We start from the raw sequence: 18686 nt of genomic DNA on the forward strand, positions 1-18686 counted from the left end.
CTGGCTTTCTGCCAGTAACCATTAAGTGCTAATAGCACCTCAGTTGGGGTGGAGCCTATGAAGAAGGTTATTTTTCTCTTCCCAAAGAAAGGCATTGGTACATCTTGTTGTATAACAGCTGTTGGCTACTCCTATTTACTCTGGCTCCCTGAGCAAGAACTAATCAGGCCCATCTTTTCTTTCATTCTTACCTGGTGTGAGGTCCATGCCAGACTTCTCATTGCAGCCCTGTAGGGAGTCCAAAGTGCGTGTGACCTGACTGGCAAAGTCCTCCCCTCCATTCATACACTCCCTCTGCAGGTGGTGACGCAGGTCTGTGATGTCATACTCATAGCCATCCAGGATGGGTGTCTCCCGGATGCTCAGAGTGCCGCTGGAGTTGTGACCCTGCACACGGGCATTGCGTAAGCTTTCCCGCCCATGGCCTCCAATCAGCACAGACGGGATATAGTGGATCTCATTGGCTGCCTCTGCACTGGCACTCTTCTGGGGCTGGGGAACCCGTCGACGTTTGCACCAGCGCCTGCGAGTGTACAGGATCATCACCAGGCACAGGATGGATAGCAACAAAGCGATCATGCCACCCTGGAAAGACAGGACATCAGATGTTTGCACAAAGAAAGGTAAGCTCCCCCCCCCACAGTGTCATGGGTCCATCTGCTAACCCCATTCAGCATTCATTCATTAATCCATGAATTCAAATGTACTGAGAACTTATCTGAAGTATCACTCAGCAACTAAGGCTCACTCTGCAGATACTGGTGCTTAGCAATGGAGAAAAATGAAAAGATGTGGTTAGTGCATTGTCTCAAGGAATCCAGTTGCTGCTGGATTAGAAAATATTTGAAATAGAAGGTAGAGAGGATTGGGATTTGAGGTCTTCAGTTGCAGAATTCAGAGAGAGTGTTTGTTCAAGGCAAACGTGGTACATGGTACACGTAAAGCTGCTTTGGGGCTTTCTTTTTAGCAGCCAGCATGAGGTGCATGAAGCTTCATCTCATAGCTAAACAATCAATCAATCTTAGATGGATCCTAACACTGGACCCACAAATCAATGAGTCCTATCAGTTCTAAGACTCAGGTTTCTTGTCTGTACAATTAAGAAGTCACCAGTTAACTGCTTATGGTGGCTGCTAAGTATCAGGATAAGTAATGACGGAAAGTGTACAGCACATTGCATCATATACCATCAAGGATCTGCTCAGCTGTCTCCATCAGAACAACTGGCCCAGCAGGGAAAACCACCAGCCCCCTTTACATCCATCAGAGTTGAGTAGCAAGTGAACAAATCCCACTGTTGGTTCACACATGCCTTGGGTGGCGGGGACTCAGTTTAGTTTTGTTTCCGTGGAGGAAAGGGCTGATACCATAACTTAGAGTCAGGCTGGTGGAGGAGTTTCCTGCTGAACTCTCGACAATGCAGAGGCCATCACCTCACAGGCAGGCTTTTATAAGTCAGGGGAGCAACAGCTCTCTGCGTAGATAAAGATACAGTGTTCAGTGAGGCTAAACAACTGGTCTTGACCAGCCCAAGCTGGGGTTTGGAGAGGGGAAGAGAGCCTTCTATGTTCTTTCCCCTGCAGCACTCCAGGGGCATAAACCTTCTGGTACACAATCAAGCTTACCCCTTTATCTTGGCCAATATCCCTTTAAATCTATTTCACTAGGTCAATGTGTGCCAAATGGTTTTCCTCCTAACCTTGGCTCTAGCCACTGCCAATCTACTATATGTTATAGAGTTAAAAGTTCCTGTCATTTCCCAGGGGGATCAGTCTGTGAAAATGGATCAAGAATATTCCCAAAAGCAAATTTAAAGGTCTCTCCCCCCCCCCCAGTTTCACAATGATTATGTTCTGGATTTATAAATATAGTCTCTCAGTATTTAAACCAATCAATCAATCGATCAATCCTCTTGGATATTCCTTTTGCTACCATCTTTGTGAGAAGAAAACATGCACACACATATATGCAAGCAAGCACACATACATACACATACTATGCTGAAACAGGCTACAAAAGGCGGCAGTGCAGCACGCAGTAGGGGCAGCTGGTAAGTGACATACAAAGCCATAAGGCTTTCTGGGAACTTAACTTTCTGCTTTTTAAGTCTTTCTGACTTTATTCTGAGATTGTATTCCTCTGATGCAACCTCTCAGGCAGGTACAGAGATAGTAAACACATTCTGGTTGCTCAGCATAGAAGTATAAAACCAAGTATTCTAGGTCCTCTGAACTGCCACCTCCCCTGCAGTCCATACTGAGGACCCTCAGACACAGAGCTGAGCCCTGCCTAGAGGACACCACAGTCTACCATATAGAACCAGGCCCTGAGCTAACCCACAGACTAAGCATCTGTGCACAACCCATTAGCTTTCAGCAGAGCTGTCAATCAACCTCATTGCAGAGTAGATGGGCTATCCTTTCTCTCACCCTAAACTAAAGCTACAACAATAGGTAATTAAGCCACACAGAAGGAATAACTTTCTGACTGGGAGAAGTTGTCAGACATTGAATTAGGCCACTGAAAGCCAGAGGTAATTTTATTCCCCAAAGAGCTATAAGAGCGACATAAACATCAATCCCCAAGGCATGGTTTGAACATATTCTTTCTAGCTCACGCAGGGTTCCTTAGGAGCCCTCCACCCTTCCTTACTAATTCTGCATACAGATGGTCACAACAGGGTTACAGTAAAATCTAGCCCATAGATTCATTGCCCATATCATTCATAATAAAACAATACCAGTTGCTCATTAATAGGAGTTCTACAATGTATTATTTGTTCACAGTGCTTAAAGTTTTAACTCTAAGAGAAAAGTATCTGCACTGTTGTTTTCTTTTCTTTTCTTTCTTTTTTTATGGTTGTTGCTTTTTTTTTTTTTTAAAGGCATGGAACTTAAATAATTTGTCCAAAATCATGCGATGTGCAAAATGTGCAAAATTAGAAACACTGTAGTGGAGCCCTAGTGACTAATTTCAGAGACTGTGTTCTTTCTTTGAAGGAGACAGGGTGTGTAGATGGCATGTGCTGAGGCCAGAAGTCAACGTTAGATGTCTTCCTTTATTGGTTGTCAACTTCTTTTTAAAATAGGATATGTCTCTGGACTGTCTGGCCAGGAAAGAACCTCAGCACAGTGAACCACAGTGCCTGAGTATCATGTGGGTGCTGGTGATGAACTACAGTCTTCAGTTGTGCACATTACACATTGTATCCACTAGGGGAGAGTACATCGCCCCCTCCCCCCCCAAACAGCCCAAGAGCCTGTACATCACTAGGATTCAGTCACCTAATAATGCAGGTACAAGATTATTTGGTAGAAACCCAATCAACAACCCCACATTAAACCCCTACATTTAATCTTCTCCATATTTACAAATGCCAGCAAGGTGCTGTTAGGTCGTAAAATTTAGATGATTTTTAACATAGAAATGTATGTTCTCTTTCAGCTCAGCACCCACTGAAAATCTCTAGGTTTGACACCCCTCATTTGATGAGCAGCTCAAGGTGTCTAGAGAAGTTAAGACCATGGTGAAGCTGAGTGGGTGACTCTCAGGTCCTTTACTTCTCATGAGGCCATTTTGTTAGAGTCCTATACAATTAACTTGCCATATAGTAGAGCCCAGACATCCAACTGAAGATGCTTTATGTTTGTTTCTCTAAAACATACAGCCTATAGAAAGCTAGAAATCAAGATTTTATTTGCCTAAACCTGTATGTTTAGTGTCTCTGGTGTTACTTCAATAGAACATCTTCTCTGCTGAGAGGCAGTGACTTTTGATGGCCTCAGCTCTTTAGTGTTTGGTTACCAGTAATAAGCTCCAGCCAGCAGGGCAATTTACTTCAGGCATAGGGGAAAGGATTCTCAGAACCAACTTCTTCTAAAGTTTCTTTGCTCCAATAACACAACATGGTAACAGGTGTCTTAACACTTTGTTGTGACTTACTAATTAATAGTGGATTATTATGATAACAATACTATGTAAGATGTAATGTTATATAATATTCATATGTGATGTTATCTAAAATGAGATTTTCTGATGATAATAATGAGCTCACTATGTATAAGTCTTTTTCTGAAATACTTACATGCTTTATTCAATAATCAGATACCAAGCAAAAATATAAAACCCCTTCATAATAAAAAAGATCCCCTGTTATATTTGAATTAGGACATATTTCTAGAAAGCAAAATTAACTCTCCTTACACAATGAAAACTTGGAAGTTCACTGTAACATTTGGCTACAATTATATTTTCATACAAGCCCAAATCACTTGATTATCTATTATTTTTAGCTCCCCTACATTCATAGAAAAGTTTACAAAAAAAAGTTACAGATGTCTTAAGAAAATTTTTTCAAAGACTCTAAGAAAGGTAGCAAATGACAATGGCTCAAACCTCAGGTCAAGGGTATGTGGGGACTTCCTGTTAACCAAACAAGGAAGAAAGGCAAAATGAAGATATTATCTCATTTGCAAATGAAATTTTATTGTGAGGAAAATCTCCTTCTGGCATCTAAGTCCCAGTAGATGTCTGCTTACAGTCTGGGCAAGAACACACTGGCTAACCTGACTTTGGGGAAAGTATAGGGGTTGTTGGCAAGCCTTGGTTGGTTTTGTGTTTCGGAACTTCTTCACTCTGTTCAGTGTATATTTGTATTAGTTTCAGGTTTTATGGCATTGAAAACCCAAAACAAAACATTAAGGTACATCTATATTCAGGTGGTGAACAAAAAGCTGCAGATTATGAACATTAAAAATAAGTAACAACTGACTTCATGTTATAGCATTATTTGCTCATTATTCATCTTTGCATGCGTTTTCTGATCATTTCATTGATTTTCCAAAAATGTTAACATTTGTAAGTATAACTGGACTGGAAGTATGTAAGGACTCTGCATCTATTCACAAATATCTTGTAAATATGTGGTATTTTAAAACATATTTTTCTTTTAAAAATCAATAAATCATTTCTACTGGCTTTAATAGAGATCAAACAAATGAAAACAACCTTTATTTTATTATGAAATTGACATTTATGCTACTTACAAAAGAGAGAGGAACATAAAGCTTGTCATAATTTGTATATTTTATACTTTTTTCTGTAACAGTGTTTTCTATAACATTGACCGTAATTTCTCAGGGTCAGTGAAATTTTAGTGAGATCTTTTCATGTTCATTCTAATCACCTGCGTCACTCACAAGACCCCCAGTGTGCTCACCCTATCTCCTGGGTCATGCCTCCCATTTTGGCTGACTCTTCAAAATTAGTTCAGCATCCTGGTTTCCATGGACTCCTCTCCAGTCTCAGTGTCCTGAGCATAGACCCTTTCACACTAACCACAAGTATTTCTACCTTTGACTAGCTTTTCTACCTCTTCTAATAGACTATAGTCTTTATGAAAGTCGGGGTCATGTCTGATATATCTCTAATAGCTCCAGAGTTAGTTTTAGTACCTGGCATAAAGCAGAAAGTCAATAACTGCTTGTAGAATAAAAGGAAAGAATGGAGGAAAAGAGGGAGGAACGAGGGAGGGAAAGAGAAGGAGAGAGGAGTTCATTGACTTTAAATTTATTGTACTATAGCCATTTATATGCCTACAAGCAAAACTGATACAAGCCCATTACTTATGAGACTAATTTATTTGTTATTAAGGCATTCAATGAATGTTTGCCAGACCTGCACTAGGGATGTATGTTTCTAGTGGTTTCTGTTATTACTGTTACAAAAATAATACAGCTAGGGTTCCTAATCTAATGGTGTTTACATCCTAGTCACGGAACAAAATCAAAGAACAGAAGTAAATGCAAGCATAAAAGAAAACCACTCTGATTATCAGTGCTAAAAACAGCTAGTGCTTTTTAGAACAAAAGGAACAGCAATAGGTGGATACACACTGTGAAAAATGGAGTAACCTGGAGGCCAGTGAACCCCTTCTCTGATCAGTGTCACATGATCAATAAATCACAGAATAAAAGAGACCGGATCTATTAAATGTCACAGAAGTTTAGGGCACCACCTGGGTTGTGTGCACCATTGGCAGAAAAGTGGAAAAGCTGAGATTTTGTTTCTAGTGACCATCTGTCAAGAGGCTGTAGCCAATCAATCAGCTAGCATTTCAAAGTCCAGAGGCAGAGTAACAGTAGAGTGAATTTGAGACATCATTAATTATCCCTTGGGGCAACTGGAAACACAGAATTTAAAATCACATCCTTAAGCAAATTAAAGAGTAGTGAAAAATAAGAACTAAATAGGCACATTTGGTCTCTTAATTTTTAAAAAAAAAATGCCCAAAGATGAGGGCCAAAAATCATATATGGCAACAATAACTTAAATCTGCTTCCAGAAAGCAAACATAAAGGAAAGCCTCAACAAACCCGTTGTGGCATCTAGCCACATTCAAATCCACAAATAAATTGCCCTGAAAAAACAATTAATGACATAGATAACAGAGAGACAGACAGATGATTAATAGAAAGAGTAGATAATAAATACTTGTTATAATAAAGATAGGCAGATAGATGTTAGATAGATAGATAGATAGATAGATAGATAGATAGATAGATAGATAGATAGATAGATAGATAGCATCAAGACCTTTCTGACCTTGTGATTTGTAAGTCCATTAGAAAAACTGGCCTAAATTAGAAGTCTTTGTGACAATTATACCAATTTGTTGCCTTAACTGGATTTAGAATCATCACAGAAACACAGCTCTGAGTATGTCTGTGAGGGTTCTATCAGAAATGTTTAACTGGAGAAGGAAACCCAAACCTGAATGTAAATGGCACCATCCCATGACCTGGGAATGCAAGCTAAGTACTAACACCCTCACATTCCCTTCTTCCTGTTTGTAATGACTTCTTTCAAGCTTCAACTTCAATGATTTCTTTGCCATAAGGACTGTACCCCTCGAAATATAGCGAAATGAAGCCTTCTTTCTTTAAGAAAGAATTTCTTCTTGTTAGGTATTTGATATCAGCAATAAGAAAAGAAACTAACATAGTTCCCAATAAAGTAACAGTTCTGACCAACTGCAGAACTTTCTGCAACCTTCATGGCCTCATTGAACCTAATACAGGCCTTCCTCTACAGCATAAGGTGACAGAAGGAAATATAGCAATTTTTGTTCTGAGCTCTTGGTGATTGTAACCATGAACCATGCCAAACTGAAAATAATGCTAAGCTATTAGAGCAATGGTAGGAAGAACATGAACACATCTTCCTACCCATTAAGCCAAAACCACAGACCAAATACATAATGGAGTTGATTCAGAAGAAACCATAAACTCCATTTAGCTCTGATAGAAGGACACCTCCCTTCCTAACGGTACAGGCAGATATTTGAAGTCAAATAATGCCATGAAGATTGTGGTAACATATTCTTGACCTTGAGAATCCCTCTTTTCAGGCAGAGGAAGCCATCCACAGTAGGAAGAAAATCCCTTGGTTATCTTCTCTGACAGATTTTTCTTGTCTGTGGTGGATGGTGAATAGAAATCCATTATCCCTTGCCTATTTCCTTCCTAAGTGGAAGACAAGTGAAATGCTTCAAACATATTAAGTAGCAAGTTCAATTTATATGTTATTAAGAACATCATCTTCTCTTGGGGGCTTTCTGAAGCTTTTAATCTTGTGGAAATGCTTTCCATTTGCCATGGGCCACCATATTAATTAAGGAGCTACAATATGTGTTCTGAGTCTTCTGACATGAATTGCACAGCTATCTGGCAGAAGATCGCCTCACCACACTTGGCTAGCCTCTCAATGGAGCATGCTTTTGCTGTTGTCTGATGCCTCAAGACCTCCAGACTCCGCTCTTTACACTCCTAGTAACATATACCCAGTACTTAGAGAGGAAATGGAATGTTTCTATGATCTCTCCTCATTAAAATGTTATTTGCCTGGTCAAGATAGAGTGAACAGCAACCTCCCGTAGACATAAGACCAACGCTAACATGAAGAACCTTCTAGGTAGGGCAAGGTGATCCTTAAGACCCCTGCAATCTAGTGTGATTATTAGCAGATTTTCTCTAAGGCAACTCAATGCTGTAGCTTCTTCCTTGTTTACTTCATTTTACATTTTTTAGGCTTAAAAGTTTCAAGACAGTTAGCTTTGATCACTGTCTTTCCTTTTGAATCTGGAATGTTTTTAACTCCTCTATGAGACTCTGGAGTTTCATCTAATGAGTGCCTAGAGTCAACAGGGACAGAGGCTGGAGGCAAGCTTGCTGGAGTCAGCCTGGGCTATTTTGGTTTATCCTCCTTCAAATTCTTTTTTTAGAGATGCCGTTTTGGGATGTTGAAGGTTTTTTCCTTGACTCAGACCCCTGACTTTTCGGTCCCACTGCAACACAGGGGGATGCATTTCTTCTTAAAATTCACTCTGATTCTTAATGGCATCAGTTACTTGCCTTTGCCCTAATGAGAATGCTAAGGTCGAGTGGTGCTGAGTGGAACAGGATGATGGAGCAGTAGCTTGCCATGGATGTGTTTTTAGGTCCAAGTCCACCTCAGTGGATTCTTTCATTCCAATAAATGGCCTAGATCTCTAGAAGGGCAGTGAGGAATCAGACAGAGCTTGGATACTTGCATCCCTCTGGGTTTAAACTCAAAAGTTCTTTGAAAGATGATGCAATTGTGGCAGATGTTCTGGATGTGACCCTAATCAGTGTCAGGTATTAAAAGGACAGATCCTTATAGAACCTATTTTGTAGTTGTGTGTGCACACCCATGCATAAATGTGTGTATTATACATGATGGCCAAGCTAGGGGTCTAAAGGATCCACATAGAAACAAAAGCCCTCCAGGTCACTGTCTCAGCAGCCTATGGGTAGAACAGCATGAGACAGGCTTTCTCCCTGGACCATGAGAGCACCAGTCCTTCCAAACTTCACTAGCCAAGCATGAAGCCAATAAATAAACATCTCCAGCTGGCTAGTGCCTAATGCCTATCTTTGGCTATGCTCCTTCTTTTTTCCACCTTGTTTTCTTCCAGTAGGTAATCTTGATGGAATAAAATTGTGATAATAATCTGCTCCATTAGAACCAAACATTAACAGAATTATTGAACAAGTAATAGGAGAGGCAGTTGGTATTTTTGCTAATGACCATTACAATTCTTCTCATTGTTTAACTAGATGAAATTAGTTGGTTTTTTTTTTTTTTTTTTTTTTTTTTTGTTTTTATCTGTCTTCTTAAAAGTGAGGAAGCCTAGTCCAAGGGGAGGAAAAGGAAGTCTTACAGAGTTGATGATTCAAAGGGCAGCAGTTGTAACTGAGAAAAAATAATCAGCTACTTAAAAACCCAATCACTGAGAAAGACCATATGCAAAAAAAGCATGCGTAGGGATCTCAGTGACAACAGCCTGTGACACCATTAGTTGAGAAGATAAGTTAAGATTTTTTTTTTAATTTGGTCCATAATCTTTACTGTCACTATATAAACCAGTTAAAACATCAAATATCTGTTTTGTTCCAAGATGAAAAGTCTGACAGACTCTTCAAAGCTGTGCTTCTCAGAGAACCCAGAGAAGGTGTAGATGGATCATCTCACATGGAGTGTGACCTTCGTCGTATTCATGATCTAAGTGTAGGGCACAAGTGAATCATCATGGGAGTCATGAACTCTGTTGTGACTGGGCATACTCAGATATTCAAATCCCTTTTCCCCACTCTTCTGTTAATAAAGATTGTTCGATGATATGTAGGAAGGGCATGTCTACATAGCTGATGGTTTGTTGCATGACAAACTCAAGGACAAACCACTTCTGATACATCTGATCTTTTTATCACAATTCCACTATGTGCATTTCATTCGTCTTTGAGCTTCTGCATTGTTTGTTAACAAGGGAAACATACTGCCTTCCTCCCATACTGTTGGTATGGAGAAGGAAAATTAATAGTAATGAGGGTATTTGCTAAATTCCTACCATGTGCCAGACATAATTCCTAATATACTCATTACTTCACTGAATATAAATATAACTAGATAAATCAATAAATATAACTAGAAGTTATTGCTTTTATTTTTAAATGAGAAAACAGAAGATCAAAAGTATTAAGTAATTTCTACAAATTTATCTAGAGATACAAAGTCAAAATAATACCTAAATACTGACCCTTAGTAATGTGGCTAAATGATCTTGTAGAATCAGAAAGGTCTACAATGATAGCCAGGGTTCTAGTCATCCAGCTCTCTCACTATACTCCATAAATTAAACCCTGGACTATCTTGCCATCATATCTAATCTCTGGGGCTAGGCAAGCAAGGATCTCCTTGTATCTACATTAGTATTATCGATATTGCCTGCACCATATTCCAGTGTCCTTCCATGAAGCTTAATCATTGTGATACATAAATCCACAACTCAGAGCAATAGCTCAATTGTACCAAAGACACTTACCTTACATAGAGGGAGGAGCTTGATATTAAGATTCCCTGGGATAGATGATTTCAAAGTATAATCAGTGTGCTAAGAAGATAGCTTAGTCAGAGCAGTACTTGCTTCCCAAACATGAGGACTAGAATTCAGATGTTGATCACCCCCCTCCAGAAAAAAAAAAAAAAAACAATGTAGTGGGTAATGCCAACAATCTAAGCTATAATAAGATGGCTAGAGGAAATAACTAGATCCTGGGAACTTGTACTCTAGACAAGCTGATTCCTGGAAACCCACAGGTCTGATAGGTAGATTCTAGGAGACCTATATTCTAGCTATCTTAGTGCCATGTAGAAGTTCCAAGACAATGAGACCTGCTATGTCATACAAAAGATAGAAGTACCTAAGGCTCAACACCCAAGGATGTCTTCAGAGGATCTCAGCATTCATGCTCTGTGCATCATGCTCACACACACACATTCCCCCCCCACACACACACATGGGGGGGGAAGGGAGGAAGGGAAGGAGAAGGGTGGATGGAGGGAGGGAGAGAGAAATTATTGTGATTCAAAAACCTAAGGATAGAAAGGCTTTCAGATTGAGTATGACACACTTGTAGAAAGTTATCTTTGAGAGAGTACAATATATAGACACACAGACTTGTGTCTATTGTCTATAAAATCTTGTTCTCCAATCAGACACCTTTGTGAAACAATAGACAATTGCACAGCATTACCACACAACCGAGACGGATTGACCAAAAACGCCACACATACGCTTTTGATGGTGACTATGAAGTACATCATTATCAGACTCTCCACCTGCCAAATTTTTGACAAAGAGATGTAGACACAGAAAATAAAAAGAAAGCTGGACACATCACATTTTGCATCAGGACCTGTTGTAGTTTGTTTTCATTTGCTGTGATAAACACCATGACCAAAGGGTTTCTTTGGCATGCATCAGGGAGGGAAGTCAGGGCAAGAGCTCAGGTGGAAACTGGAACAGAAACTATGGAGAAATCTTGGCTTGTTCTGTGGTTTGGCCTTAGTCATTGTTTCTGCAGCCCAGGACTACCTGCTTGAAAAATAGTTTCTTCCACAGTTGGCTGGGAAGAATCAACAATCAGGATGATTTCTCATGGACATGGCCCAGGTCAATTTGATCTAGGCAATTCCTCACTATAAATTCCTTCTTCCAGGGTAACTATCACTTCAGTCAACTTGAGAATAAAAACTAACAAAGGCTAACAGTAATGCTCATCCCCAACACAAACCTTTAAATGCTGATCACGAGGAGCCTTCAACTTGTAAGTTATCTGACCCATGACAGACAACATTTTAACCACCAGCCCCAAATTCTCATCTAAACCCTACAAAGGACAATGAGAATTTAAAATCAGATCCTTTTCTACACTCCAGCTGTGGCTCAGTCCTGCCCTCCAAGAAAGATGCATAATAGAACTGAAGACTGTAGCAATAGGAGAGAGGGAATTTCGGGCTTAGGAGAGATGCTGATGCCCAAATAGAATCAGAGCATTGTGTACCAAAATCCCTTCCAAGCCACCACCCTTTGCCAAGGCCCTAAGCCTGAGAGGAGGAGGACAGAGAGAGGTAAGAGAGACCAGTAACACTGCCTCCCTGGCACCATGCACTGACAGCATGCTTATTTTTCCCTTTAAAGAATGTGTTGTGTTCAGTTTTTCTTTGGAGCTAATCAAGCACAAACTCTGGAGAAGAGGCCTGGTTCGTAAAGACAGTCTGAGTGAGATCCTGACACCCTCATTAGGGCAGGCTTCATTAAACCACCGGCTTCAACATCAGCAGCATATTGTCCACAGCTAATTACATTTCTTTTTGTTGGTAAAGTCATTAACCAAGTCTTCAAATCCTTCCCATCATTAATGCAAAAAATAAAGAAAAAAAAAAAAAAAAAACCAAAACAAAACCATTCTCCAACTGCCCTACCGGGCCTCCTCCTTCCCTAGTGCCCCTCCTAGTCACCCGTGCCACATGTTGCCAGCTTTGTTCTGGTTTTCAGGCTTCTGCTCTTGTGCTTGGCTTTTCAGGATCTGGTGGGATGGTGACAGACCGAGGGAAAGAGCTTGACACAGAAGCTTCTTTTTTTTGCACCAGCTGACTGTGGCTTACTTTGTTCCCAGTTAGACGCCTGCTATATACACCAGGACCTTGGGCATAAGCCCAATGCTTACTAGATAAAGATGGGCCAGGGCAAAGACAAGCTCGAGGCTGAGCCCAGCTTCCCCCCTCTCCCTCCTGGGAGGCAAGGAAAGGCTCAACTGTGCTATTGTTTGTCAGGTTTTAATTTACAGACCAGTAGCTCAATCATGCAGAGTGAATTCCTGGGTCAGCCTGATCCAGCCAGAGATGATCACATGATAGAAGAACATCAGAGACTCTTGCTTCCAAGGCAACTGATGAGGCTGACCTCATCTGCCAAGCCAATGTCTAATTCTGTGTCTGGGGCAGGCGACCCTGGGCTCACCATTTCCAGCCAATGTGCAGTGTCATTATGAATTCATTTTAATTCAGACCATAGTGCTCATGAAGTTTGAGTTTTCTACTTCTTTTTTAAAAATAGTTATGGATTATTCTTTTTTTATTCTTAATGCATTCTATTTTACTCTCTCTCTCTCTCAATGTATATGTGTGTGCGTGTGTGTGCGTGTGTGTGCGTGTGTGTGTGTGTGTGTGTGTATGTGTATGAGAGAGAGAGAGAGAGAGAGAGAGAGAGAGAGAGACAGACAGACAGACAGACATGTGGGGCTCGGGTACAGGATAGTGGAGTTGTTATTTGTGGCCATCTCTGACCCTTTCCTCTCTCCATGCCCTGATATTTCCTAGCATGGTTTTGTTCCCGTAGCTTTCCCTCCTGATTGTCTAAGCTCACTCTACTCTTCTGAGCCCTAGCAAAGGTCCTTCTCCTCCCTGATATGTTATATTTCAACTCCCAAAGTATATGCTGGTATAAATTAATCTTGAATTCATAATAGTGGGTTTCTCCTACCATAGTGTGGATTAGGCTGGCATGCAGGGCCCATATTCCAAATGTAAATACTTCCCAGAATCCTTCAGAAGAGGATCCAGCACAGGGATCACAGCCTAGTGAATACAAGGCTTTGTTTAACAGATCTCCACTGTCTCAATGCAATTGAGAAACTGTAAAGGCCATTACTCTCAAGCTATTTGTCAGCTTGTCTGGACACCTGTCTTAGTGTCTAGTAGCTGGGAGGCCCTTGAGTCACAAACTTGGCTGCGCATTGTCCTGGGAAAAAGCCAGCTAGATTAGGATGAGAGTTTTCTCACCTGCAAGATATTCAAATATCAGGTTCATGGTATAGATTCAAAGTTCAGGAAGAGGGCTGTGTTTTCAGAAAGCTCAATATCTTTCAGCAAGCAGTTGTGAGATGTGAGATATCTGGGGTGAGGGGTGCTCAGCTAAGTGGACAATTTTGTTTCCTGATAAATCTTATTGTTCCTGCACCAGTCCGTGAGACACTATGAATAGTCTCATCACCAGAGAGGTCAAAAACACTGTCATCATTTTTTTTAAACATCAATTTAGCACTTCATTATCCATGGCAGTCTGTATCACATGTTTTGTAAAAGGAACAGTATTTTTTTTTAATAAAGGACCTTCTTCTTAGAAACTAAATCTCTAATTTTCATTCTTTTAAAAAGCATGTACATCATGTGTACTTATTTCTGTAAAAATACTTACACTTGTATTTTTCTTTCTACAGTGATTGGAAATAGGACAAAAACTTTCTTGCTGACTCCATTTTGGAGTTGGAGGAAGTAAATCTGGCTTACAGGAGGACCAAATGCTGTTAGGACCAGCAGTTTTCTCTGCCAGCACACCCAGACAGATGAGGGTCACAAGCTAGGTAGACCTCACAGCCATATTAAGGTTCCACACTGTCTGTACCAGCTATAACCCTATAGATTTTTTTCTCTTCCTCAGTCAAGAAAGCACACAAGAATGAGTTGGGTAGGAACTACATTATTATAGGTCATTTATAACTCTGACTCTGTGCTAATGAGAAAGAGAAGTCAGTCATAAATTTTAACACTTTACTTATTGTTTAGATCAAATGCATGTTCCACATCTTAACAATTGATGGGGACATATCAGGGAGCATGGCATTATGGCTGCAAACTGCAGAAGTTCAAAACCAGCCACTGAGGATAAGGAAGAGCTGTTTTGTTTTTTTCCCCCACCAAAAGGTTTAGCCAGGAACTTTCCAGACTTTGAGAGTCTGGGGGGGAAGCCTTTGTAATGCATAACACCATGTGGTCTTATCCAAAGACTTAGAAGATGTCTCCTGATACTCAGAGTGGAAATCTCACTCTGAAAATCTTTAAATCACTTTTTTTCATTATCAAGTAAAATATGTTTATGAAGCTATTTTATGTAACAAATTATTTATATAATTGATTATGATAATAATGGCATGCTTATTTATGTATGAAATACATTATATATAATGTATGATTATATTTATAATGTATATAATATATATCATATAAAGGAAATACAATTTCATGGTCACCCACTTCTGGCATGAGTAGCAGTCTTCATTTAAGGGTCTAGTCCCAGGAATGTAGCTAGGAAAGAGAGACATGACCACCGGAAAAGAGGAAGCAGAAATCAAAGGCTCCCTCTGAAGGTCTCACAGGACAGAGGAAGCCACTGGCTGGTCACTAGCTCCCCATCCTTTGGCCATCCCATGTCTCTTGATTGTAGCTATTTGCTAACATCTGCTCATCCTATCTCATAGGGCTGCATGTTCTTTACTGAAGTCCTCGGTGGACTCTTACTAGAAGACTGGGTGTTCTATCAGGATACAAAAGTGCATAATGCCTCCCAATGAGGGGTGCCATCTCATGGGAGACACCCTCACTCTCACATAAGGACAATGAGAAGAAGTATATCATAACTCAACACAGCACAGAGGGAAGGAGAGTGGGAGGCAGTTTCCTAGAGGAAATGAAGAGGTGAAGAAGAATTCTAAAGAAAGAAGAGGTCCTGTCTATCAAGGACAAAGTCACTGCTTAAAATATGGAAGTATTAAAAAGTAAGAAAGTCCACCCTGAGCATGGGTGAGCTGCTCAGAGTGGCTATGGCAAAGAGTAAAAGGAGTGTGAAAATGCCTATTTCTATTCATTTTTCTGGCCCTTAGAGTTTCACCCCCCCCCCAATACCCGATATTCTTCCCGCTTCTTCTCCCTGTTCCTCTCCCAAGTCAGGCTGTGACAGGTTGGGCACCATGAACTTTCACATTCTGAGCAGAAGGAATCCCTCAAGGAGCTTCATCTGCCCTGAAGAGAATATAGTTTGAACTGGGTTTCATGAATCTTATGGTGATGTGAGTAGCATTTTAAAAACAGGACAAAAAATGGACACAGGTGCCAAGTAAAGAGGGGAAGAGAGAGATTCGAAAGACATCAGAAAAAAATATGTGTAGTGAAAAGTAGGCAGACTAGGAGACTCCATGGTTGGGATGGGCTCAAGGGCAGGAAGTCAGTGGGAACAGAAAGGGGAATCCTGGTTAATAAAACATAAACAGGAAGTGGTCACTGAATAAGGGAAATGTACTATTTACTTGTGTATATAATTTTCAAATGAAATAACTGTTTTTCCTTAGAGCCAACTCTACAATTCTGATCACCTGGAATGATGCTAACTGGGTAATGCCGTGCTTACAAATGTTTCTGAATGCCAAACTCAGACCCTTGTACATGCACTACACGGAATGGCTAGAAGGCCTACTCCTCACTCTAGCCTTTTCCATTAGATGCATGAAAACAAACAGGAACATCAAGTGTGATCAAAGAGACAAAAACTTTCCTTACACCTGATGACCTGAGTAGGGATAGGGCATAGAAAAACTAGACATGGTGTCCAGTCTGTCAGAGAAAAGTGTGCATCTAGTGAAATGCATTACTGACCTTCTTTAGCACTCTTCTTCAGAATTTGTTCTGAGAAACAGAAGGCCCACCTGAAAGAGAGTCTATAAGCTTACCTCTGAGTCCACACTCACAAACCATTACTTTTTCCTTTGAAACATCATCATCCCTCCCAAGATCTTCCTCTTTACCCAGTCCTCCAAGTCAGAGACTGGGCAGTCTCCCCATAATCTGTTTCTTCTTGGGGCCCTAGAGGTGCTCCATCCAGAGTATTTTCTACAGGGAAAGTTGGAGGTACATTTAGAGAGCACTTGAGAGAAGACCCATCACTGTGTGACAGGAAGCACAGCAAGTTCTGACACCTGCTAAGAGACTCCATCATGCCATGGAAAGAAATCACAATCACCAAGTGTCTCCCAAAAGCACTGGGACGTTTTCCATCCCACCTAACTCATAGCCACACTCCACCATTTTCCCCACAGACTATTGTTTCATGATCATGAATGTGGAAAAAAGAAGGAGAGTTAAGTTGCTGCAGGGAACAAAAGTTTCTTCATAGATTACTTTCAAGTATGTCAACCAGGGACTGCTATGTCCCACATGCCTTTTACTTTCATACATCAGAATGTGATAGCCCGAGGCTACCCACAAGGTCATCTAACCTGAAATTCCAAAGGCAGAGGACAGAGCCTACCTTTGTGCTCCTAGCGCACGGAACACCTATGTCTGGTAAAAGTGCTAACCATGTAATTTCATTAGTGTGATAAAAGATTATTTTTAACTTGTATCAAAATAAATAATGAGGTAGACCATCAAACCTGTGCTTTGGTTGATATTTTCATCTTAGATAAAGGATAAAATAAGCTTAAGCTGGACACATTAATTAATTTAAATTATAGTACTTGGAAATGCTTATATGGTATATGTAAAATATGAAGTTAAAAAATTCCTTGGAATTTTCAGAATGTTTATTCAACCAAGGTTTATATTTTGGGATGAAAACTTAGAATGGCTTTCCTGAAGTTTCAGAGGGTTTTGATAAAAAGAGGGAATTTAGTTCTGACTTACTTTTCTATGGCCTTATCTTAACCCCAAGCTGCTGCCTCACTAGCCTGTTTCTTCTTGTCACTGATATGATTCAGGAGCAATACAAGTTATGCAAGAAGAGCTGGATCTATGGTCATGCAGCCCTGATATAGAAGTTTCTAGAACAGCCCCATTTGGGACGTAGTGATGCTTCTCTAGCTCACTCTAGGTGGAGTCCAGGGAGAGGGAAGAGGTCCTGCATGTTTGCAGTCCTCAAATGTTGAAGCCTTGGATGTAAGCCATAGAACATTGAGAAGGATTGGAACCAACATCATCATCTGCAATCCAGGGCTGGTGACTTGGATATGCATACTGTATGACATTTAGAAAAAGGAAAATGAATAAAAGATGGCTGCTTTGATGTCACTGTTGGGATACAGAATTCCCCTAGGTTTGCTATATTTTACAGCACACATCACTCTATAAGAACGTGTCTCAAGCCAGCAATGCCAGGTTCTGACATATCCACTCTTACAAACCCCAAATGTCTGCACGTCTGACTCCCAAAGCTTTCCATAACTCACTCAAATAAGATTAGAGCACAGGGAAAAATGAATGCTAAATTTTTTTACATGGCGCCACATCTTCCATACACATCTCCTATCTAACCCTGACACCTTTATGTTACTTGGGTACCATAATTTACATCACAGGCCACTGCAAGTAGTTGTACAAGTCTCAAATACAGGTGTTGAGACCCAGAGACTAGAAGGTTCCAGACACTATTCAGTGAAACACTTGGTTCTGACAGCCACAGTAAAGCATCAACAAATTGACATCTGATTCATCCCAAGTTAGTCAGCAACTTGACTCATCTCTAGCTATTCGAGGATGTCAGGCACAGTGATAGAGGTATCAAGATCGAGGGAATCAGAAATAGCAAGACAGCAGCTAAAAGCACCTGCCCGTTCCAGATCTCTCTAGGACTTCAGACCTTCTGACATCATCGTCTCAGAAAAAGCAAGACCTCTGCTGAACTTCAACAGACACAGAAAAGTTGATGTGATAAGGCAAGGTCTGAAAGACATTGTCCACCCTGAACCTCAGCAAGGATGCAAGAAACCAGTAAGCTTTGAAAGCTTCCTATATTGTGTATACCTATACATAAGCCAACTTGATCATTGTACTGCATTGGAGGGCACAGTTCTACTTTCACTATTATACAATTATAGTGAGTGTTTAGCTACAAAGGAGTGTTTTTCCATATCCTGACATCTCAGCAAAGCAAAGGTGTGCAGCACAGTTGAAACCAAACAGGAGCCATGATTCTTACAGAGAAGAAACTAGCATAT

The 18686-nt window shown here is 40.5% G+C and overlaps 1 protein-coding gene across 2 annotated transcripts in view; it reads right to left on the minus strand.

Annotated features, from left to right (window-relative positions):
* Window positions 1–18686, minus strand: part of ASTN1 (astrotactin 1) — a gene marked incomplete at both ends in the record, with an annotated part of 305294 nt that overhangs the window by 164013 nt on the left and 122595 nt on the right. For both annotated transcript variants that reach the window (XM_080936628.1, XM_080936627.1), the window contains one exon: window positions 192–585. In XM_080936628.1, coding sequence (XP_080792754.1) covers window positions 192–585 — 394 coding nt within the window. The remainder of the gene's footprint in view (window positions 1–191; window positions 586–18686) is intronic.

Source organism: Micromys minutus (assembly GCF_963924665.1).
Source record: "Micromys minutus genome assembly, chromosome: 1".
NCBI classification, from domain to species: Eukaryota; Metazoa; Chordata; class Mammalia; order Rodentia; family Muridae; genus Micromys; species Micromys minutus.